Consider the following 23293-nt stretch of genomic DNA (forward strand, 5'->3'; position numbering starts at 1 on the left):
GTTAGTGCAGAGTGTGTGAGGGCTTCTTGCCAGTGCGAAGCGTGGGAGGGAAGTCAGGAGTAAGAAGAGTCTCGCCGCTATTATCAACAGGCGCCTGTTGAAAGTTACGGATATCAAGGCAAGATGACAGGTTTTTGGTTTTTTGAGTTTTATATTTCCAAGACAACCAATGACTGGCAAAGCAGGTTTCTCCCAAGACTGTCTTTAAAGTGCTTTTGCTTCACCTTGGATAACAACCTGCTACCTCAGACAGTGAAACATAGTTGAGTTTTCTTGGGTCATCTTGCCTTTACAGTGTGATACAGTTTGGAATTCAGGTTGGGAAAACAATTAGTGCAGAAAATTAAGATTTTTAATTTTTTTTTTTTTGAGAATCTACCACACTCCAGGTTTTTTAGCATCTAGGAAGCCTATAGGGTGGTGGGGGCTTCCCATGACTGCCCTGAGTTGTCTTACCCTTCTTCCTGCTGCTAAGAGAATAAGGCTGTCCTTCTTGTCCACATGCTGTTGTGAAAGGCCATCATACACAGGCTATTTTTGATCCTATTCCTTTCCCTAATTATATGTAGCTTTTATAAATCTGTCTGGATGGAAAGATCCCGTGTAGTTTGAAAGGGCTCATTTGATCTAAATTTAAGGATGTCTCATGTCCAGTTGTGAAACTTGCTATTTCAGTTTGCCCTACCTACAGGTTTTACTAAAACAAGAGGAAAAGGATGAAAAGAAGAGGAGAGACGGAAAAGTGTGTGTGAGAGGAGGGAATGATGACTCATAAGTGGGACTGCATTTGAAAATGAAAAGGATCGAGGTGTACTGATCATAAGAGAAAGTTAGAATTTTTGTGAAGAAGGCATGATTAAATCACATGGTCATTTATCTTCTGTACAGATTAAGGTACACTTGCGGAAGAACCCATGAGCCTGAACTGAGTAGATAATTGTGAAGAGAGAAGAAATCTATTTAAAGAAAAGAATTTTTAGTGCAGCCTTTAATAGGTGATATTTTAGTGCTAGATTCCACTGGAAGACTTCTCCAGGCTTCTGGAAAATCCTGTTTAGCTGTCCATTGCCTATGGGATAGTTCTGTTAACTGCATGGTTAGATAGCAAGGCAGGTGGCAGAAAGGGAAAGAGGGGGAATGCACAGTCCAAGAAGCCAAATGGACTTTCTCTGAGTTTTAGGCTGCAAGGAATAGAAGTTAAAGTTCATGAATAAAGTTCATGACACCTGAGTTTCTGCTTTCATCCTAGGTGTTGTCTCTTTTACCTCTCTGCTAATGTTCTGCTCTTCCAGTCTCATTCTGGCATCCATAAGACTTCCCTAAAACTTGAGATGTCCAACAGTCTTGAAATAACCCTTTCTGTAGAGTTTAAGTAGTGTGCAATTATAAGGATGGAGTTCTTCTGTATACAAAAAGGGCTTATGGTGTTTGCTAGTGTTTACCAGCAGTATCCAAGAGCCAGCTCTTCCCACCTTCACCCTCCTTCTTTCCCTGTCTTTCCTCCCCACCAACCAAAAGCTAAAAGATAAGATGTAGCTGTCCAACATGTGAATGAGGCTGACAGAAAAAAATGTTTAATTTTGTAAAGCATTTTTTTTTTAAAAAAAAAAGTAACTGTCAGTATGGCGTTGGATTAAAAATTGGCTAAGTGACAGGAGAAGGGTCCTTTTGATTCCAGTGAGTATTTGCACTAATCCCAATACTGTGGAGTGCTTTCATCATTGTTTCAGAAGTAAATAAAAAAACTGTTGCTGATAGTAATTGCTAGCAGAATAGTAAATGATAATAGAGCTCTCACAACTTGCTCTTTAGGCACATTCAAACACACTGTGTCTTTAATACAGCCAAAGGCAAAGTTGTATGCCAGAGAACAGGGAATGCAAGCTATTCCTTATGAAAGAGGGCCTGTATCCTGGAAAGCAGCACTTCTCAGAAGTCTGTAGCGGACAAGCAACTGCACATCAGCTTCCAGCGCAATGCCGAGGAGTGATGGCACTGAGACTTCCATCCTGGCATGTACAAAAAAAGGAACAGGGGAGGGGATACTTTTACCTCAGTGAACAGTTTTGGTGTGGCTGATACTTAAAATAACACACACAATTCTCTGCTAGTGCTTGAAAATGGAAGGTGATGTTAAATAAGGCAGCAAAAATTATTTGAGGTCTGAAGGAAATGCCCTACAGTACAACTTACTTAAGCAACATTTTCCTTATGAAATTAGTATTAAGGGATAAAATGACTGATACACAAGATACAGAATTGGGAGGGCTGGTTGATATAGCAGCTGTTGCGCTGCCATCCAGAGGGACCTTGATGGGCTGGAGAAATGGGTTGACAGGAACCTCATGAAGTTCAGCAAAGGGAAGTGCGAAGTCCTGCACTTGGGGAAGAATAACTCCAGGCAACAGGACAGGCTGGGGCCAACCTGCTGGAAAGCAGCGGTGCAGAAAAAGCCCTGGGGGTCCTGGTGGACATCAGGTTGACCATGAGTCAGCAACACACTTATGGCGAAGACCACTGATGACCTCCTGGGCTGCATTAGGCACTGCATTACCAGCAGGTTGAAGGAGATGATCCTTCCCCTCTGGTCAGCGCTAGTGAGACACGTCTGGTATGTTGGGTCTAGTTCTGGGCTCCCCAGTACAAGAGAGACGTGGACATACTGGAGCAGATCCTGTGAAGGGCCACAAAGGTGGTTAAGGCCTTCGAGCATCTCACACACAAGGAGAGGCTGAGAGAGCTGTGAGTGTTGAGCCTGGAGGAGAGAAGGTGTGTAAACACCTGATGGGAGGGAGTGAAGAAGATGGAGCCAGGTTCTTCTCAGTAGTGGCCAGTGACAGGACAAAAGGCAATGGGCACAAATTGAAATGCAAGAAATCCCATTTAAACATAAGATTTTACAGCAAGGATGATCAAATGCTGGGATAGGTCTCTTAGGTTGTGGAGTCTCCATCACTGGAGATATTAAAAACCCAACTGGACACAGCCCTGAGCATCCTGCTCTAGTTGCTCCTGCTTTGAGCAGAGGGATGGACTAGATGATCTTCAGAGGTCCTTTATCACCTCAGCCGCTCTGAGAGATGATTCTGGTGTTAAAGGACTTCTTAAATTGTTGAACTTGAGCATATCGAGAACTTACTACTGAGAACTGAAACAATCCAAACTCAAAGTGGAAATTAGACTTTTTTTGAAGTGAGGGGAAAATAGTAATGAGTTGATACCTTTAAGTTCTGACAGAATGAATGTTTTGCTCTGTAATTTCTCTGCAGAGTTATGCACTGTAATTTCAGCTTTGTACTGCCTTGAGGTCAGCAAGTTCATATGCCTGCTTTTTGGTGGGGGCAACAGTGTATATGGTCCTTCCCGACAGGTGCTTGCTTGTTTAACTTGCTCATAACAGAGATTCTAAAATTGCATGGCAGTCTCTTCCTACAAGATAACTTAATGTTACTAACAGTATAGCAGCTAGGGGAAATCTAGTGGCCTGTGATATGTAGGAGGTCATATCAGAGAGTCGGATTCTTTCCTTTGATCAAAGGGCAGGTTAGAGAGAAAATGCAAATTAATTTCATTTTGAAATTTGAGACAAAGGTAGTATTTATTTTTCTAGAGAAGTCATCTCAAGGTATTTAATTTAGGGAATACATAGCAAAAAAAACCAAAGTGGAATGGACAAATTGCGTCTGGTGTGGGTCAGTTTTGGTAGAGTTGAGTCCTTGCTTGACTCTACAACTTGAGATGGTCTGCTTCACCAAAGCCAAAGGGATAATTTTGTGAAATACACTTCATAATCTAAGAAAAGCAACTTTAACTTCTTTTCCCCTAGGAAAAAGAAGGGCCTGTGATGACAAAACTGCTTTGGATGTTGGCTTGTAAATTAGGCTATCACATCAGCTTTTTAGATTGTCCGGTCCATGGCATGACAGAATTTACCCAGATGTGAAAAAGAAAATGACTTAGTCTACCAACACTCATTCACTTTTCTTATGAATTGTTATTTGTCATCTTGTCTTGTTTTTATTCTCTCTCTGTCACTGGGAATAAGTAAAACTGGCCATTTGAACCAAATAATTTATCTTCGTTTTGACAACACTCCCAGGTTGTTCTGCTCCTTGGTGTGGCGGACGGAGTGATAAAATTCTGCCAGGGTAGGATGTGCATCACAGCGAAAGCTCGGTGGAGTAGTTGTTCTTTATGATATTACACAGAATTTAAAACATTAAGAACTCTGCTATCTTTGTGCTGTTCCAGCCATGTAAGCTGGCTGTCTGCTGCCAAACTGACTGGTGCAATAAGAGTATATGCAACAGCTGCCTACCTTGACATGTAGGAAGGCGGAAATCATGAGTTCCTAGAGTTTAGCAAACCAGGCTAGGTGGAAATCAGGTTCAGTTTTTAGTCAAAGGAATGTGCTGTGAAGAAAGAAACCTTCTGATGGCAGTACCGGCTCCTGATCCAGGATGAAGGGGGCTGTCAGCCACAACTGGGGTCTCTAGGTCCCTGCTACCTGTTATTCTCTCTCTAGCTCTCTTCTTATATGCTTTTATCTATTTCTGTGACTTTCTGGTGATTTGGAGCCTCCTTTCTGACTGCTTCTAGGAATAGTTGCTTTGTATATGTTAACTGTGTTTCCTGTTTCTTGGGCACTTGTTATTTATTTTTGTTACTCTGAGGTTTGGTATGTGGAGGAGGTTATTGTGTTAACTTCTTCAAGGTTACTTAAGGATTTTTTTATTTATATATGATACCAGTAATTTTGTTTTCAAAACTACTTAATTAACTTGCGAATGATAAATCGATCTCTTCATGCAAAGTCAGCATTATAGTTACTTGTAGGTGCAGAAACAACTTCTCAGGGTTAATCTGTTTGGACAATGTTGGTACTTCCTTAAAGTGAACTAAACCCCCACAGTTTACACAGCGTACTGAACTATCCTGTATTACGGTAAATGCTTACGACCCTGTGTTATTTCTCATCATCTGGCTCTGTAAATGCAAATCAGTGCATCTTATCTGGGCCTGGTTGTCTCCTGAAAGTTTTTTGTCAATTTTCACAATGTCCTTTGGAATCTATATAATATTTTTATCACCCTTAAGTGGATTCAAAGTATATTTATTACTTTTGGGGAATCCAGCTGTATGTTTTTATACTTGCATGGAACTACGTTAAGGAAGTACTTCAAAATAAAAGGTTTTACTACTGTAGATCTCACTTCTCATAACTAATTACATTAATTGAACAAGTAGATGTAAGAACCATGGTGCCTCAGGCAGTGAAAATACGGAGTTGAGATTGGTGTCTACTTTTTTAAAGAAAAGATTCCCCTCCTTTGGGGGCATGAATACCCAACGCTAAGCCTGAGTATTTAAAACTTACTACCTCCTAGTTTGTAGTTATTTGCTGTAATTTCTGAAGCTTTTGCATGTGGATCCTCTTATATATTCTTTCAAAAATGAATGACAAAATGAGTTGGTTCCCTGCGAATCGCCTGTCAGCAAGTGAAGCGATGCAGTCCCTTGGCACTGCACTGGAATAACTCGGTATGGGTATTTTGCATGGAGTGCAGGAAGGTTTGGGGTGTCAGGGTGGGAAATCTCGAACCTCAGACCTGTGCAGACAAGAAAACTTGCACTCCAGAAGCTTCATGGGTGTAATTCCGCAGATATTATCCTTTCTTGTAGGTGTCCTGTATCCAAGCAGAACAAAGCTCAAGATGCTGTGGCTTAGGCTGGCAATTTAGTGAGTGAACTTTGTGATGCAAGCCCCATCTTGCATCATTACAGTGCACCTACACTGAGATGGCACTGGTGTGGCTTTGCGAGTGCTCCTCCTTCTCCTCCCTTTTCACTTCATACTTATCAAATCTTACTAATTCCAACTTCCTAGAGAGCTTTATGACTACATTCTACATTTTCTGTAAGTAAGAAATAACTGTCCTCCCTATTCCTATGTCAATATGTATGTCCACTGTAGTACTACTTTAGTTTTTAACTTGTGTATCTGATACTTCATGGCATTTACTGGAATTTCCTCCAAGGAAGTTAGTCCTATATTATTTTCCAGCTCCCTTAATGTCCTTCCTCCCCCCTCCCAGGGCTCATTTGTTTAGTAGACAATTTGGCAGACAACTGACAGCGTTTGAAAGTTGTTTTTTTGTTTTTTTTTTAAGTAGCTGTGCTGATCTCTACATGTAGAGTGGAAGCCACTCAGTGGAACTAATCCAATCAAAATCTCATGTTTAAGTTAGTGACTTTTAAAAGAGTACTTTTAAAAATAGTCCTTGAATACAAAAGACAAAATAATCTCTAGGATATATTTTAAGACTGACTGCTCTGTGATGCTTTTTCTTTGGGACCAACCTTAAAATAATACGGCAGATTTATTTCCCTTGGTCCAGTTTAGTTTTAGCATCATCAGTGAGAAGGCTGAAAGTGCCCCGAAGGGCTGAAATACTGCAAGGAGCTCTGCAGCCAGAAGAAGAGGTGGTACCCTCTCCACACACCGTGTGAATTTAAACTATTGCTTTCTTATTTGTCTTGCTTTGATCTCGATGGGGAACATTAGAAGTGGACCTGTGTCGGTGTAATTGTTACTTATAGATGCAAGACAAAGAAATGACACCAAGAAGTCTTATGCAGCTGGTCTGTTGTCATGTCCTGCCTCCCAACCTGCTTGCCATCAGTTTGAAAGTTCAGTGTCAGGCCTGTTTCATGACAGTCTTGTTTTCTTCAAAGGATGTCTGTGGTGAGAAATTACTGATGTGAACTGCAACTGAAAACCCCTGAGCTTTGCTCTGGAGGCAGCAGCATTGCTGAAGTGGTATCTTTGGGAACAGGGGTAGGCGATTGGCTTGTAGCTTTGACATCAGTTTGTAGGACCAGGCTGGCGCTAAAGCCTGCCGGTGGCCAAGGACTATCCGTGCTTCCTGGGAAATGCGAGGGGAAACTGTCCTGCTGTACCCGCCCGTCCCCAAAACCTGCAGTCAGGATTCCACCCCTGATGCTGGTTGGCCTGTTCGTATGAGTCTTGGCTATTTGTCAGTACATTTTCTGGAAGTTTTGTTTCCAGAGCTTCCACCTCAACCAGGCAGCTGCAGCTCAGATGAGGGAGTAGCTGTTGCCTGGAGCCATTTTCAGGATTGCTCACACACATGTGCTCTTCACCTTGGGCAGTTAAGCAGTTGAGATGAAAACTGGGTGCAGTTTCCTGAAAATAACTTGTCATATTTCAACATGAAGTGGTAACTGGAGCCTTCAAGCTTAGTACAGTGCAAAGCCATTGCTTCCAGTAAGTAATTGTTTCATATTTGGTGGAAAAAATTGCAATAGAAAGATCTCAGATGATTCATTTCCTATGCAGCATAGGTGTAATTCTGTTGGTTTGAGGCCTGAAACGTGGCTTATGCTTTGGTTTATTTCTTGCACAACTGTTGTAATGTCCTTCCCCTTCTAGTGTGAAGAAAACACGAAGTACTGCACCAGTGTAGGAGAACAAGATAAGCTGCACATTTTAGCAGTGGCTGCTGTACTGAGTGCAAGGCTGACATGGGGTGTAGGCTCGTCCCACGGCATCCGAGTAGACCGATGAGCAGAAAATGGAATAACACCAAATGGGTTGTCTGCTTACCTCAGTGTCCGAGTTACGTTAGCGGTGGTGACTGTGAGATACTCTGACTTTCTGGCAAGTCAGCTCTTCATGAGATATCAGGATGAAAATCAAAGGGAATTAGTACCTTGAGGTTATAATCCTCCAGTAAAAATGACCTGCCATAGGTCTAGGAAGAAACCACCATTTTTCATTGCTACGTTTCGCTACTTTCTTGGTTTGGTTCAGGTCGTTGTGTTTCATTTAAAGTGGTTGAAAATGTTCTTTTGTTCAGACAGGACTGAGATGAGACAAGTGTGAACTGCCACCCCAGGGTGAGGCGCAGGGCACCGACGCGCAGTGCTGCTACCGCGGGAGCGAGCATATCTGAAAGCTAATGTATTCCTTTCAGTCGGCGTTAAAAATGCCACTGGGTGACGTTCTGCAGTAACGACGGGAGGCACTCGTGACCCTTGCATTGCTGCTTTCTGCATATTCAACCTGAGAAGGGAAAGCCATCGCTAGGTTCCTCTGGCTTTAGGTCCTACTTTCAGATGAGAATCTGCTGCTGAAACTTGACCACCCACATTTTAACATTTTTGAGTTAAATATAAGTCTTACGGTTTGATATTTAAGCGCTTACAGTTCATGGCTTCCTTGACACTCCTGATACTTCTCAGGGAATCGTGAAAAGGGAAAATCGATGGAAATAGAATGGTTTAATTAGGCCTTGAAAGAAACTTCACCAGAGTAACACTATCAGCCTTCAGCTCTCAGGGTCAAATGCCTAATGAAGATGGGCTGGAGATGATCAGAATGTAGTTTAATTTGACAATTATGTGAGGTGCCTCTTATTGAATTATAAACCCCATCAAGATGTACAAAGGAGATTTTCTTTTAATATTCATTGATATTAAAAACAAATCATTTGTAGCTGAATTAATAATTTCAATATAGGAATTAGAGAAGAATTCCCCTCAGTCAAAATTATAATAAGCTCATACCTCATAAGCTGAAAAACAAGGTGATAGTTTTGGAAACACAAATTGGTATAGTGGAAAGGATTTTTTTAATCCCCTTTTTACTACAGTTGCCATTTTCTGAGAAGAAAATTTGAGGGTTTCGTGTTGGAGTAGGTTGATCAGGACAATTTTTGTAAGCTGTGTTTTCACTTGCTTTAAAATGCTTCTTTAAAAGTTACTTTAAATACCAGCTACTTGTCATTCAATAATCCTGACTAGTAAGTAGCAATATTTCAGACAAATGTTCTTTTTGTTGGTTTTACAATTTATTCAATTTTCAAGGCACTATTTTTGTGTATCTTTTTATATCCTTTTATCTCAGTCTAATGAATGGGCTATGTGTAAAATTTAATTTTGAGGTTATGTTTTCATTAAAGTGCCATTCCTGGTTTTGTTCCTCTGTGTAGGGTAGTAGAGGAACGCATACTTTTGACAGAGAAGTAGTATTTTTGGGAAGAGTTGAAAAGACTTTTAGAAACTTCCCCTTTAAAGAACATACTTAGTTTATTGTCTTTTACATGGAAGTAGTTTAATTCCCAGCTATGTTTTTATCTTCCTATTCTTTTCTTAAACCCTCTTTTTATGGTTTTATGCTGTCAGAATTAACTACTGAAACCAATGGTAGTATGGTACAAATTACTGGTATCTGCATAGACGACTGGAGTAAATACTTCTTCATGGAAAACTCTCTCCCTTCCAGGAGTTTGGACTGCACATTTATCTCCACATTGCTCAGCAGAAATAGGTACAAAATGAGAAGCTGTCACTAGGAGTCTGAAGGCAGCAACTCTGACAGTCCTCTTGCATCTTTTGCTGACCTCAAGTGTTTCCCTGCTTGTGAGCTGACCTGCAGAGCTCAGCCCTTCCCTGCTGGGAGCTCCTCTGCTTTCCTCTCTGCACCTCTCCCCATTTTTTCCATCTCTCCTGGTGTGAGCCGTAGTGTTTGCCATGTTCTCAGCTGGGAACAGCCCTCTGGCAGGCACTTGGGGCTCTCCACATACCAAAGTTTGTTCATATGAGCATGTTAAAAAGGCACAGCCTGTATCGCCTTGTTCAGTGGAGAAATTTCCCTAGCATATGAATATTTCCATGCATTCACCCCAAGGTGTCTATTTTTTTCTTTGCTGCTTCTCTTGTATTCCTCCCTCATCAAGCTCCAGCTTAATTTACCCTTTCATGTACAGTGTTTGCTTTATTCTCTGCAGCGCCTGACCGCTGGAACAGCTTTCCAGAGTTCATGCCTCAGAACCTCGGCTTTTAAATTGTATTTTTAAGTGACTGCTTAAGTTTGGGAACATGGAGGAAAGCCTATAGAAAGTGCATGGGGATTGTTAAAGCATCTGTGGTACAGCTTCCTCCCTGTGGTCAAAATTTATCTGTGCTCTCTGGATGGGCTTGCATCCCCTCCCCAGTAATATCAGCATTGTGGCAATGTACAGAAAAGCTGCCATTTTATCTGTCCCTAGCAATTGTAATATCTTCTAGAGACTACGCCAGGCTTAGTCATCTGCCCTTTCTTAACTTGCCCAACTTAGTTCTCGCTCTGAGACGCTGACGAAGACACAGTTGAGTGCAAAGACACATTTTTCTGGCTTGCTTCTTGATTCACCGTCAGCTATCACTTAATACACACAATTTACTTCTTGCTTGGTCATCTGCAATCTTCCTATTTTCTCTGCCCTGTCAACCTAAAACTGGAGTTCCTTTCTTGCTCCTCATCCCATTTTTTTTAAATAAGTTCTTTTATCTTCTGTCCCCATCTTGGCAGACTTTGTCCTGGGTTACTTTCACTCTCGTTCTGAAATCAGCTTTGGTCCCTTTGTATTTAAATCAGACTGCTGCTGCTCTAGTGTAGTCTGAATGCCTGCTAGGGGTGCAGGGGACTTAGATGTGTCCCACCCCAGAGAGGACCTCCCCGAGAGATGGCATGTGCATAGCCTGGGCAGACCCAAGAGCTGTGGCGCTTGCAGTCTGAAATGGAATTTGGCTGTTAATGTTTATATTGAAAATGTACCAGCTGTGCTTTTCCAAGTGGTTTTAAATTTGGGATTTTGAGGGAATAGAAAGGCACATGCCTGACTCAGATCATCCTTCTGTCAAATTTTACATGCCTGCTAAAGCATAATAGGTGCAGCAATATTTCAGACAAAGGGTTTTCAGAGGGTAGCACAGGTAATGCAATTTTTCTTAGGTTTGTCTCTTGCAAACAGTGCAACTGTCTTGCGTCCAGTAATAAAGCTGAGGGAGACATCTAGCAAGAAAAATTTCAAATGTGCATAGTTTGGCAAAGTTAGGCTCCATGGTTTTATCATTGGAAAGAATTAGAGGACGTTTTACTGCTTCTTCCCTCAAACTTAGAAATATAAGCCTCAGAGAAAACGAGGCTTTGGTTACGCGGTGCAGTCTTAAAAAACTGATGCTGGCTGTTCCCCACCAGGGCACTTCCCTCTTTGCTATCTTGACAAAACCCTGTGATGGCTGTTACCTAATGCTTAGCACTTTGCTATCCGTCATGCTGTTACACTCTTAATTTTTTTTTTTTCTTTAATTGGTGCCAGTTTCTTTCCCCAAGAACAGAAGTTGATTTCTGTGTGACACTAAAGTGAAGCCACTGGAATGCCAAGCTGATGCCCCAAGGGGGGTGGAGGATGTCCCGCTGCTCCTGCTCAGCAGCCCTCAGGGTGGACAAATCACCCGGCAAGGGCTAACCTGGCAGAAAGCTCCTCGCTTCTGTTTTGGAGGAGGGTTAGGTTTCTGCTGGTTGTGACCCCCTGAGCCAGGCTCCCTGCAGGGTCTGATGAGGACCCATCGGTCAGGTGCTGCCTGCACCAGGGGAGCAGGGGTAGCTCAGGGATGGAGGGGGGAATGCAGGAGAAGAGGTGGTGGCAGCAACCTGTTAGACCCAGGCAGCTGTGAGGTCAAAACAGCCTGTTAAGAGGGATGGGCTCTAATTTCCTGATTGCATCTTTTCCACCCCTTTTTTCAATTCATGATAAACTACATTTGTTCTTTTTCTAGTCTTCTGTAAGCATACCTGCCTCCAGCCTCTTAAAAGTCCCTGAGACTGAGTATTGTAAAGTCAATTTCATCAGGGCCTGCCTACTTGAAAATACTTAGCTTATCCTAGTAGATTTTAAGCTATTTTCCTATAGACAGAAGTGTTCTTATGAAGACATTCTTGTGAGTTCCCCTCTGATGTTAATTGTGGAAGCTGTCTGGGTTTCTAAACTAAAGCTAAAGGCGCATAACTACTTAGGAGTAGAGCTGTCACCTGTTTTTAGTCATCTGAACAGTGGACCCATACTTGTATCTATATTGGCAGTTGCTTGTAGCATTGAAAGAGAAAATAGAGTCAAAGTTGATGCCAAACATTTTAGGTCTCCACCAAGGGGTAAGGTAGGTATCTGGTTCAGATCAATAGGATGCTTTCCTGTTACTTTTATGTCTCTTGCTGGATGTATCAATTTGTGGGTTTACCCATCTCATTGGCCCATGTGCTTTAGGATCCTTTCATGATCCCCCTGAGGAATCTGACTTCCATTTATTGCACTCAAGTTTCATGGCGCTGAGAAGTTCTTAGTCCCTCCGCTTCCTATCTTTCCCTATCATTGGGATGCTTTGTGCTGGTGTCCTTTGGCTTGCTGCTACTTAGCAGGTCCCGCATACTGTGTCAGAAGATTCTGCGTGCTGTGATGATCAAACAATGCAAATAAAAACAATACAAAATTTGTACAAAAACTTGTACAAATATTGCAAATAATTAATATAGTGCTGTAACAGAAATAAGTTATGCAAATCAAGATTTTTTTTTTTAAAAGGGTTACTGAGTCTGCTGATTGCTGAATACAGTCAAGGGAAGTCTGATATCAGAACACACTATGAATAATTTTGGAGATGGGAGAGAGATGCTGTGAGTCAGCCAGGATCTCTAGTGCAGTGAAAAAAGCACTAGAAAGTCTTTGGTCTGCAAGTCAGGGAAGAAGAAATTGAGAGAATATACCACTTCAATCCTGCATCTTGTTATGAACTTTGTAAAACAGGAAGGGGAAGAAAGCACTTGCTGAGTGATGTGTAACATCTGGCCAGAAATTAAACATTCCCCAGGGTTTGCTAAAATTGCCGCTCGGGAGCTTCACCAAGCTCGTTTAAACTCTTCTAAAATATTTTGCTCTGTATATCTCTCTTGGGTTTTCTGCATGCTTCATGCCTGACAAAATAACTATCTTGTAGTGCTGTCTCTGCCGTTTGGTATTTTTTCAGAAGGCAGTCAATAGTCCTGCGCTGCCCATAGGTACGGTACATTGGTGAGACCAACAAGAGCGTGTTTTTTGTAACAGCAGCCAAAGGATGCTGGTTTTAGGTTCTCTTGTTACCAAACCTGGTTAGTTCACAGGAGAAAGTTGTGTTTAACCACAAAAGTAGGGGCAAAATACTGTTGTTCGTGTCTTGCAAACAAGTTGAGACAAAAAGTTTTGATGTGTAGTCCAAACTGGAGTTTCTCTTCTGATGGAGGGCGCTGCTGCAAATCTCTGGATTTTAAATCTTTAGCATTTCCCCTCCTTCTCACACCTGGTTTTGAGATTCTCTTTTATCTTTAATTGTATCCCTTTGGCCTAGTCTTCCCACGCCCTGAATTGTTCCCTTTTCACCCCTCCTTCCTTTTCTCTTATAGTTCTCAGGGTGGAAAAACACTTACTTAAAACAAGTGTGAAATGTATTTCTCCCTCTGGAATAGCCGTAATCTTAATTTAATCCAATTACGTTGGCTAAACATATTAGCTGGATCTTTTGTTAACAGTTGACCTTGCCGCTCGTGTCCCTGGATTACAGAACCAATGTCTCAGGGAGAGGAGCAGAGGTGTTTCACGCCGTTAGAAGCTGCCACCGATGGGCTGCCAGGAGCCCGGTGCCTGCATTGCTTAGAAGGATGCAGTTAGTTCAGTTTTGCTCTGACAGCGATGAATTAGTGCCTTGCCCCTGCGCACAAAATATAGAGAAGAGTGGCTTGAGCACTCTGCGGTCGCTGTTACACTGTGGGTTTATACGAGTTGCATGTGCTTTAACTTGCCTTTTAATAAGTTTGAGGTTTGCAAATGGAGTCCAGTACAAAGATGTTAGCTATCCATAAATAAATGCATATAAATGATTTTATTTAGAGCCTTCTGTTGGTCACAGGCCCAAAGTAAAACACATAAGCTAAATCCACAATGCAGAAATATCTGTCTACAACTGATATCGGTCCATAGAAGAATGTATTATTTTATCTTGGTTAACCGAGGAGCAGAATATGATCCAATCCTTTAGCAAGTCTAAAGACTAAGCAAGTAAAATGCTCTGAATTATTCTACCTAATTGAATAAACATGGTTCTTTGGAAACAGTTATTTCGCTAAACTTCATTAGATGTAAAACTTCTTTCTCCTGTGTCTTCTCAGGTAATGTTCTTTCTATTGTTAGGATAACAAGTATCCCCAGATTTAATTTCAGTAACCTGAGTAGCATGGCAGGGTATAGAATGGTTTCCAAAGATAGTAGATTGTGTTTCTGTCTAGGAACAAAATTCATATTGGTGGTGGTTTTCATTGCAGTTTGTCTGTGTCTTGCATAGTTTAACAGTTTCATTTGTTATTTTTATTATTCGAGATGTACACAGCTTTCCTTTGAGCTGAATGCAACATATAGCTGGTTTTCAGGCATCATCTTTCTGATACTACTTTTGCTCCACCTTGCTTTTATATAGGCGGCTTTAATGCAAATATGCTAGATAATGTGAAATAGATGTAGTAGTTGTGCTTTTGATGAGGACAAAAATTGTTGACAAGCAGAGGAGAACAGTTTTCCAATGCTGGTCTTGATGTCATGTCTCGTATTTCATTGATGGAAAGCTTATAGTAGTGGATGTTACTGGTCCTCTCAAAGCCATCCTTTCAAATGGGGAAGGAAAAATGGCACTAATACTACCTGTGCACAAACTTATATCATTATAATATAACTTATATCCATATAAGTTATATTTTCAGAAGAAATGTAGCTTTGTGGGTGCATACCTGTGTGCTTGAGTGTTTGTCTTTGGTTTTCTTAACTGAAACGTTCTCAACTCAAGTGGAGATAGAAATCTTTCATATATATTTAAAAAGGTCCAGACTAGACTGAAGCAGGTCATACTACTGTCAGATTTTCAAATTAAAAAAATTGCTGAATTTTCCAAACAAAACCATCAACCTAGCCTTTGAGAGTGAAACATTGAAGTCCACCTTTGGATTCTCATAAATATTGAGATTCTCTTGTGATGAATATGGGGTATGAACCTGTACTGATACAAAACCTTGCTGTCAAAAACTCACTGCTGTCTGCCTTTCCTGTAACCCCAATATTGTGTTTAATAAAGTGAAATACACTTCTTAACAAACCATCGATTAAAAAAAAATTACTGGGTTGGTTTTTTTTTGACAGGCGAAACGAAGGCTGGAGCTAGGAGAAAGTGGCCACCAGTATCTTGCTGAAGGACTAAAGACTCCAAAGGGGAAAGGAAGAGCTGCGACAAGAAGTCCAGATAGTCCAAAAAGTAAGGGAATTTGTAACGCGCTGTATGGCATGGAGTTTTTTATTTTACTAGCTTGAGATCAGAGTAAACCAGTACAACAGGCTGTGTTACCTAGCTAAAAAAGTGTGTTTATTACTGTCCTCACCTGGATGTGCGTGCAACATGCTGAACCCCACAGCCAGGCAGTGCACAAGGTGTTTGCAGCGTGCGTCCGTCAGTCGGTGCAGAGCTGCTGAGAGGCTGAAGAGGCTCTGGGCTGCTTGGTCTGACCTCCTCTTCAGCCAAGGACATGAAGTTGGGGATGCTTAGGAGAGGTAGATGCTGAGGAATCAAGATACTATGACAGGATCAAATGCACAGTTATTAGGCAAGGCTAATGGGGCCAGCTTCCTCCTTACTCACTGAAGTTACAGCAGGTGATTGTCAGGGCGTCTCCCCCCAGGCGGGGATTTACAAAGAGCGGTAGCTGTGCCCCAGCAGCGTTTCACGCTTAATGCTTTTTGTGGGGTCTGAGCTGCCTTCTCTCCCTGCAGTATGCCTAGATTATTACTGCCACTGCTTAGTGGCTGCAAGCATTAATATTTGCACATCCGCATTGCCTTGGGCAGTAGGTTTCTTGCAACAGGAGGTGGGGGTGTAGCCTTGCCATCTTGTTTGAGGGATTTCAGCAGGGGGGATGTCAGCTCGCAGAGGGAGGGGAATTGGGAAAAGGGAGGATTGGGGCAGCAGTGGTAGTGATGGGAGAGCAAGAGATGTGAAAGGGTACTTGTCTCTCCTCACCATTCTAAGACTTGTTTCTATCAAGGCAAATGGGAAGAGTGAAATTAGCTGAAGATACAAACTTAAAGTGGACAAGTTAAATGACAGTTGTTTTAATTAAACTAAACTTCATTAAGCTAAATGAAGTCCATTTGAAGTTGAAGTGCATTCTCGCAGAAGTTCAGTACCATTCGGAGCATAGGATGCTGCTGCAGTGTTGATAAGGCTGTACAGAGAACTTCCTTGCTGCATGACCCCTTCATTTTAGGTGGGGGTCAAGCAGCCTCTTGCCCTTCTCACTCTGATCCTTTTATTCTTTTCCAAATCCCAAATTAAAACAAACAAAGCCCACCCTGCTCTAAATTCACAAGGTCACCTAATTGATACGAATTTTCCTCCATCTCCCAGCGCAGACAAGCCCTGAATCCACAAAAGAATGAGATACAGTAGGTTCTCTTTGCAAACAGGCAATTAATTGGTTTTTGTTGAAAAGCCATCATATCCTTCAAAATATTTCAGGGTAATCTAAAGGTTTGCTTTCAGGTAGGATTTCAGTTTTGACTGACTTCTGCATTTAAGTGTGGAACCTGAACCTTGAAAAGATGAAAATGACCACCAGGTCAGCCTAAGATCCATCCTGCATAATACTTGAAGCAAATGAAAGGTTTGAGATGTACCAGCACAGTGGACTTCTAATAATGGCTGGCTCATTTCCCTTTGACACAAAGGTCTTGAACATTTAGAATTAGAAATTATTCTGATCTATGTATTTAAACTCTTAAAAGCTCATCTGTTAAGTATATAGATGCTACATTTGTGTGTGAAAACAGTGAGTTGTCTAATAAGAGTCAAGCCATTTCCGGACTTCTAATTTAAAAGAAGTGGATACTCTTGCCCAGTTTGAGCATTGTTTGGTTATGGAGAAATGATTATAAATTGTATCTTGCGTCAATCTCCTCTAATTCACGTGATTTTTTTTGTAAGCCATGGAGTCTGGCACTGATGGAATCTGTCATTGTGTTCACCCACTGAAGTACACCTAAGTCCTGCTTAATTGCATGTGAAACACTTATCTTACAAGAGGGGAAAATCAAACCCTGATGAAAGCTGGCTATCAGCCTGATGAAGGAGAGTCATAGGGGAATTTTTGATATTGCTGCCAGGATAAATAGATACTAAAAATACTATTAAGAATTCACATAGTGAAAGCCTAAGTAGAATATTGCTATATGTATCCATCAGACTAATGGAAATATTTGCATTTTAAAAAAAAGTGTATGTATTTGCTCATGTACCTGTGACTTTTGGAAAAGTACATCTTGAAATACAAATAAATACCCAGTGATGAGTTGTGTCTTAATGCAGAGGTTTGAGAGATTTCTTTAGTAAAAATGAAAGAAGTATCTGTAATATATATCCTCTCATTTCTGGATGTGGCTTTCTGAACCAAAATGAGAAAACTGATTTATCTGTTTGTTTTATGGGTTTTTTTCTCTTCTTCCCAAGCTCCAAAATCTCCTTCAGAAAAGACTCGGTATGATACATCACTTGGCCTTCTTACAAAGAAGTTCATTCAGTTGCTGAGCCAATCTCCTGATGGGGTCTTAGATTTGAACAGAGCGGCAGAGGTCCTCAAGGTGCAAAAAAGGAGGATTTACGATATCACCAATGTACTGGAAGGCATCCATCTCATTAAGAAAAAATCCAAAAACAACATTCAGTGGATGTGAGTATTCATTATCCTTTTCCATTCCTGCTGGCTGATTTCACTGTCACAGAGCAGCAGTGTTTTTCTTCTCCCACCTTCCATTCTAACACTTTGCTCCAAGCAATCATCCAAAACGCCTTCTATCAGGATAAAGCTTTCTTTTTCTGTTAAGACAGGTTTTCAGTGTATGAATAGCATTTGTCAGGGAAATCAGAAACCAGCATTTTGCCTGAATACTGGATTAACTCATTTGCTTGTGCAAGTGGACTAAGTTTTTAGGTACACATCTCTACCTACTGCCTTCCTCAGTCTTTTTCAGGGTGTGGTTGGAGGAGAGGTAATAGTTCCAAAATGTGTTGTCACAATAAAAAGATGCTTTTCCCGGAAGGCGTAGTTTATGTTGACTCGCGATGGGCAGGTTTAGGGAGAAGAAGCTAAGGACTTGACCTGCACTGTCAAAACCTGCCTCTCCCCTTCTCCATAGCACAGGGTCAAGTTTTGCAAATGCTGAAAGGGCCTCTTCCCCCTCTGTATCCGTAGGGGCTGCAGTTTGTCAGAGGACGGTGGCATGCTGGCGCAGCGTCAAGGCCTCACGAAGGAGGTGACCGAACTGGCTCAGGAAGAGAAGAAACTGGATGAGCTAATCCAAAGCTGCACGCTGGACCTCAAGCTGCTAACAGAGGACTCAGAGAATCAGAGATATCCTTTTTGCTAAAACCTCAAAGGTAGTCAGTCTTCTTGCTGTGCTCTGTAACACAAAGAGAATTCCTCTAAGTGATGAGATATGAAACATCAGAAATTTCCAGAAGTTAGATAATGGGTTTTAATGTAGTTCTATATAAAAGTTACTTAAGCCACTTGCACCTATAATGCTTCTGGAATATGTGTCCCATCCTGTCCCCGCCTTGTTCCCGGACACCACCACCACCACCCCCCCAGCCCACCCCCCCAAAAAAAAAAAAAAAGAGAGAAAGGTGGTGTGTGAAGGAGCCCATTAACATCCATGTTCACATAGACTAGAACCAAGAATTTAGCTGATTAATGACTGACAACATCCAAAACCCTGTGCTTTTTCAATTCACTTGAACCCAGAGCAAACCCCGTTTTTGTGTGTGCAGAAATTATAAAGGCATGCAGACAAAGTCTTTGCTGCGGTAACAAAGACTTGTGTGTGTGTACTCATTACTCAATCTTTTTTTTTTTTTTTTTTTTACATTAACCTGTGTGTATATAAATTAGAGAGGAAAATAAAGTTGGGAGTCAGTTTAGTCTGACACTTGCAACAAATTTTTAGCTTCCTCTGGTTAGAGAATCTATAATAGAATATCATAGTAAAGGTTTTATGAGCTCTCAAAATGTCTACTTATCAATGCTCAATTGCATAAGGTTCATATGGCTGTTAATACCCCTAGTAAGTAACCAATTCTCATTTTCACTAGATTTCTCACCTATTAGCAACAGAAGAGAGCATTTTATTAAATGCTGATGTGAAAACTTTTATTACTTTAAATAGTCAGTGGTTCTTAAAGACCATCTAATAAAGTGGACTTATTCTCTGTTTCGAAGGATAGGAAATAACCAAGGGAGTGTCAGTAAAAAGTAATGTGAACTGTGTAAATATTGTCTTTTGTGCTTGCGTCTCAAAACACATATGAAAGCAAGACCACCGAGTGGCATAGGGAAGTAGGGTCAGTGCTGCCTTGATCCATGAAGAGACTTAAGCAAAGCAAAACTGAGCATTACAATTCTGTGTTTTTCTAGTGTTGTTTGCTGAGGTAGAGATCTCTGCCCTGCGGTTGCTGGCTCCCTTGGGAATGGGCGAGGAGGGGATCAACATTAGCAGTGTCTTGGCCTCATGTTTTTGGCTTTGGGAGAGTGTATTCCCCAAATCCTTCTGTGACTCTAAGTTTAGTGATAATCCTCATGATTATTGAGGAAGGAATGTGGAAGTGTGTGGGGAATCTGAGTGCACCCCAGTATAGTCTTTCGCTCACCTCGCTGAAGTCTGATGTGAGGTGACCTAGTGAACACTCACGAAGCTGAGAAGCCTCTTCCTTTGCTTAATCTCTGAAGGCAGAGTTTCTGCTATCGAAAATGTTTTTTCTTTTCCCTTATGATAAGGTAGTGCCAAAACATTGTTTGTGCCCCAGCTGTGTACTTCCTCATCTGCCTTATCAATAGAATCAGACAGTAACTGATTGCTACCTTGAATATTTTGGGATATGCCCAGCATTAGTGTGGGGAGCTTTTAACTACAGCAATGAAGATTGTGTGTTTTCAAATAAAACAACAGTCCTTTGCTTTGTTCATATAGTGACAGCCACTGTTGCTATAATTTGTGCTCTGCCTTTGCAAAGCTTACGAAACCTTACTAAGGAGCGGTAGAAGCCTTGATAAAAGCCATTTGCCTGAAAGCTGACCTGTTGTTTTGCCCCCCCACCTGTTACTTTGCATTTGGTCCAAGTCAGACGTGAGATGTATTGGTGTTTTGAACTGGGGCAGTTCGTCTTACTGTACGGTAACGGTAGAGACTTACCAAAATTGCTCACATTTACATCCCCCAAAAAATATAATAATAAATCAGGCTCTTTTTTCTATGGCATAAATACAATGCTAGATACCTCATGGGTGATCAAACTAAAGAGCTGGAAGTGCCTGCGTGCGATCGCAAGCATTTCATAGTTTGCGACCAAAAGCTCTGTGAACTTGGTTGCACAGGTCAGTAAGTGAGGCACCACTGTGCAGTAACCCACCAAAACACTCATGTTGATTTCAAGAAATTCATGTTGAACAGCAAAATATTCATGTTCATTTAGTGCTTATGCAGAAATCAACTTTCTGCATAGTCATTTAAAGTAGTTCTTTAAGCAGTTTTTCAAAATATTTTCATATAATATGAATGAATAAATATATGAATATATAAATGTTTAGAAAAAACCCTCAAATGAAAATTGAAATTATTTTAATGATGACTTCAATAATGTATTGTCTATGTGCATCTATAACATGCATCTGTAAATTCCTTTACATTTTTCCTGTGATTTCCAGTTCTCTGCATTTTGATAGCAAGTGTGTAAAAAATTTTGCTTTGTGCAGTATGCAAAGCAAAAAAAAATTTGTGAATTGTTGAGCGTTAGCTTATGTAGTTTTTTAGCGTGTGAAGAAGAAGATGAGAGAGAAGGACTCAGCATGGAGAATCCCTATTGTCACTCAGCAAGTTAGATCCCCAAGTTGTAACCCCAGCAGTTAGATCAAAGAGAAATTCTCACACGGTTTCACTGCAATCACCACCAGTGTAGAGAATGTAAAACTTTGGGCTAAGAGCTATGTAGCCATGAGAAAATGGAAAAATAATTTAAAGAATTCTGCCTCTTCTAATAGTCTGAATATATCATAACCTGGGTTGGAAAATTCCTTAACAGTGATTACATTAGCTTATGTGACGTATCAAGATATTCGAAAAATTAGTGGCCTTAAAGACCAAACTGTTATAGTTGTGAAAGCTCCTCCAGAAACAAGACTTGAAGTGCCTGACCCAGTGGAGGTAAGGAGAACCTGGCTTTTCCTGTCAGGTTATTTATCTTTTTTTCTATAGATGGAGCAAATGTGTTGTGAGTCTTACTGTGGTAACTGATGCCCAAGGTGGATTATATTGGCGTACAGTCCTATGTTCATCAGTCTTACAAACTTTGCATGTGTTTTTTTGAAAAAGAAAGGGGAATCTTTAAAAAGAATTTTACACAAAGCAATTGTTATTTGTTCCTTTTCTCTCAATTCAGGCTTTCCTTCAGAGTAATCCACCCTACTTATAGATTATTTTCTTTTGCCATACTTTATGTGAAGAAGAGCTCTTCCTTTGCAGTTGAAATTTCCTGTTTGTAACCATGTAAAATCATTCTCCTAAGAGATTCGGCTTTTTTTTTTTTTTTTTAGATTTATATAATTTAGTCATAAAGTTCATGGATAACCTGAATGCCTTAAGCATCTTGATGACTCATATTACTGATATCCTTATTTATTGAGACATATGTTTTTATGTAGGATTTTCTTTTCTGAAGTGTTACAGTTATTATAGAAACTTGTGTTTTACTCTTAGAATCCATTCTTGCCCTTCCTTCTTCCATCATCACCTTTGCTTCATTGACACTGATTTTACACATCTGCCTAAAACTTTGTACATTCTGCCAGTGCACTTTTGTTTTGCTATCGTGAAGTCTGTAAGGGATGGGGATTTCCTTTCCTATTTTACTATAAGTACTTTTATTTCTGAAGCTGTCTGTGTTCATCTGTGTCCCTCTTCTGTTGCCCCTTGCTACTCAAGCCACAGTCTTTCTCTCTTTCCTAGTTTATGGCTGGGACACAGTTAATTTTCACAAGAAGCTGGGAGGGGACACGACCAGGGCAGCTGACCCAAACTAGCCAAAGGGATATTCCATACCATATGATGTCATGCTCTGTATATAAGGAGGAGCTGGCTGGGGAGGAGGGATCGCTGCTTGGGGATGGGCTGGACATCGGGTTCTGGGGGATGAGCAAATTGCATTGTGTATCACCTGCTTTGTATATTATTTTATTGGTATTGCCTTTGTTATTTCCCTCTCCCTTTGCTGTCCTAGTAAACTGTCCTTATCCCAACCCACAAGTTTTACCTTTTTCTTCCGATTCTCCTCCTCATCCTACCTGGGGTGGGAGGAATGAGCAAGTGGCTGTGTGGTGCTCAGTTGCCAGCTGGGGCTAAACCATGACAGTCTCCGAGTGCCAGCTTTTGTATGTGAGATGTCTGGTGCTCACTCTTTTGTCCTCATTTTCTTTCTTTTCCTTATCTCAGGTAGATGGCTAGGGTAACTTAGCTGCTTCTCCTTTCCCTTACCTGATGTCACAGGTGCAGAGAAAAATGCTTCAGGTGGCTTTTCTTTAAAGATATTGTCAGAGAGTAGCTTTACTTTTCTTCATTCCTTTCATGGTGTATGAACCACATGGTTCAGCTGCTCCTGGGATTTTATCTCTTGGTGGCAAAAGTGAGCTGCTTTACAATTCCCAGTTACTATGACAGACCCAAGTATGTTGGGCAAACATAAATAATTTGCACGAGCCACTGCTTTAGAGATTCAAAAATGTACCTAATTTCTTCTTTCAAGGAGCAATTAGACATAGGGCTAAAGCCCAGAAACCTCCATGCTGTGTTCATTCCTCTACGTTATTCCTTCATCCCCACTGTTGGGCTGGTTCCACGGAGCCCAGGGCCACCTACTGCCGGGTGGGCAGGAGGTGGCTCCAGATTCCTTGTCACTTCTTTTCCTAAGATTATTCTCCACTTGCTTAGGCCCATTACCATTTCCATCCTTTTTTCCCCCCCTGCCTTTGTCCTTAATTTCCGCTTTGAACCTAGGTGCAGGTTTTGGAAGAATAAATCATTTTGCTGCAGTGAGGAAGGGATATCCTTTATCGGTATCCATAAATACATACTGTTATCATTGCTTGCTTTCCTGTTTCTTTCCCCTAGGCATTATGCTTTGATTTTTAATTCAGTGAAACTGGATGGGTAGAGAGAGATGCACACAATCATTAAAACTAGCGCCTAGACCTCTCTTATCCCCTATGTCCAACTTATTCATTTAGTTTTCAGGTTCAGGCAGAAGTCCTATTTTTTTCCTCTCATTTGCAGTTACATTTCAG

At 41.1% G+C, this 23293-nt stretch overlaps 1 protein-coding gene across 2 annotated transcripts in view; it reads left to right on the forward strand.

The window, feature by feature from the left end:
- Positions 1 to 23293, forward strand: part of E2F3 (E2F transcription factor 3) — a 44058-nt gene that overhangs the window by 16506 nt on the left and 4259 nt on the right. For both annotated transcript variants that reach the window (XM_075745161.1, XM_075745162.1), the window contains exons 2-5: positions 15060 to 15171; positions 17416 to 17635; positions 18158 to 18316; positions 21047 to 21161. In XM_075745161.1, the coding sequence (XP_075601276.1) occupies positions 15060 to 15171; positions 17416 to 17635; positions 18158 to 18316; positions 21047 to 21161 (606 nt within the window). The remainder of the gene's footprint in view (positions 1 to 15059; positions 15172 to 17415; positions 17636 to 18157; positions 18317 to 21046; positions 21162 to 23293) is intronic.

The sequence above is a fragment of the Balearica regulorum genome, chromosome 2 (genome assembly GCF_011004875.1).
Source record: "Balearica regulorum gibbericeps isolate bBalReg1 chromosome 2, bBalReg1.pri, whole genome shotgun sequence".
NCBI lineage: Eukaryota > Metazoa > Chordata > Aves > Gruiformes > Gruidae > Balearica > Balearica regulorum.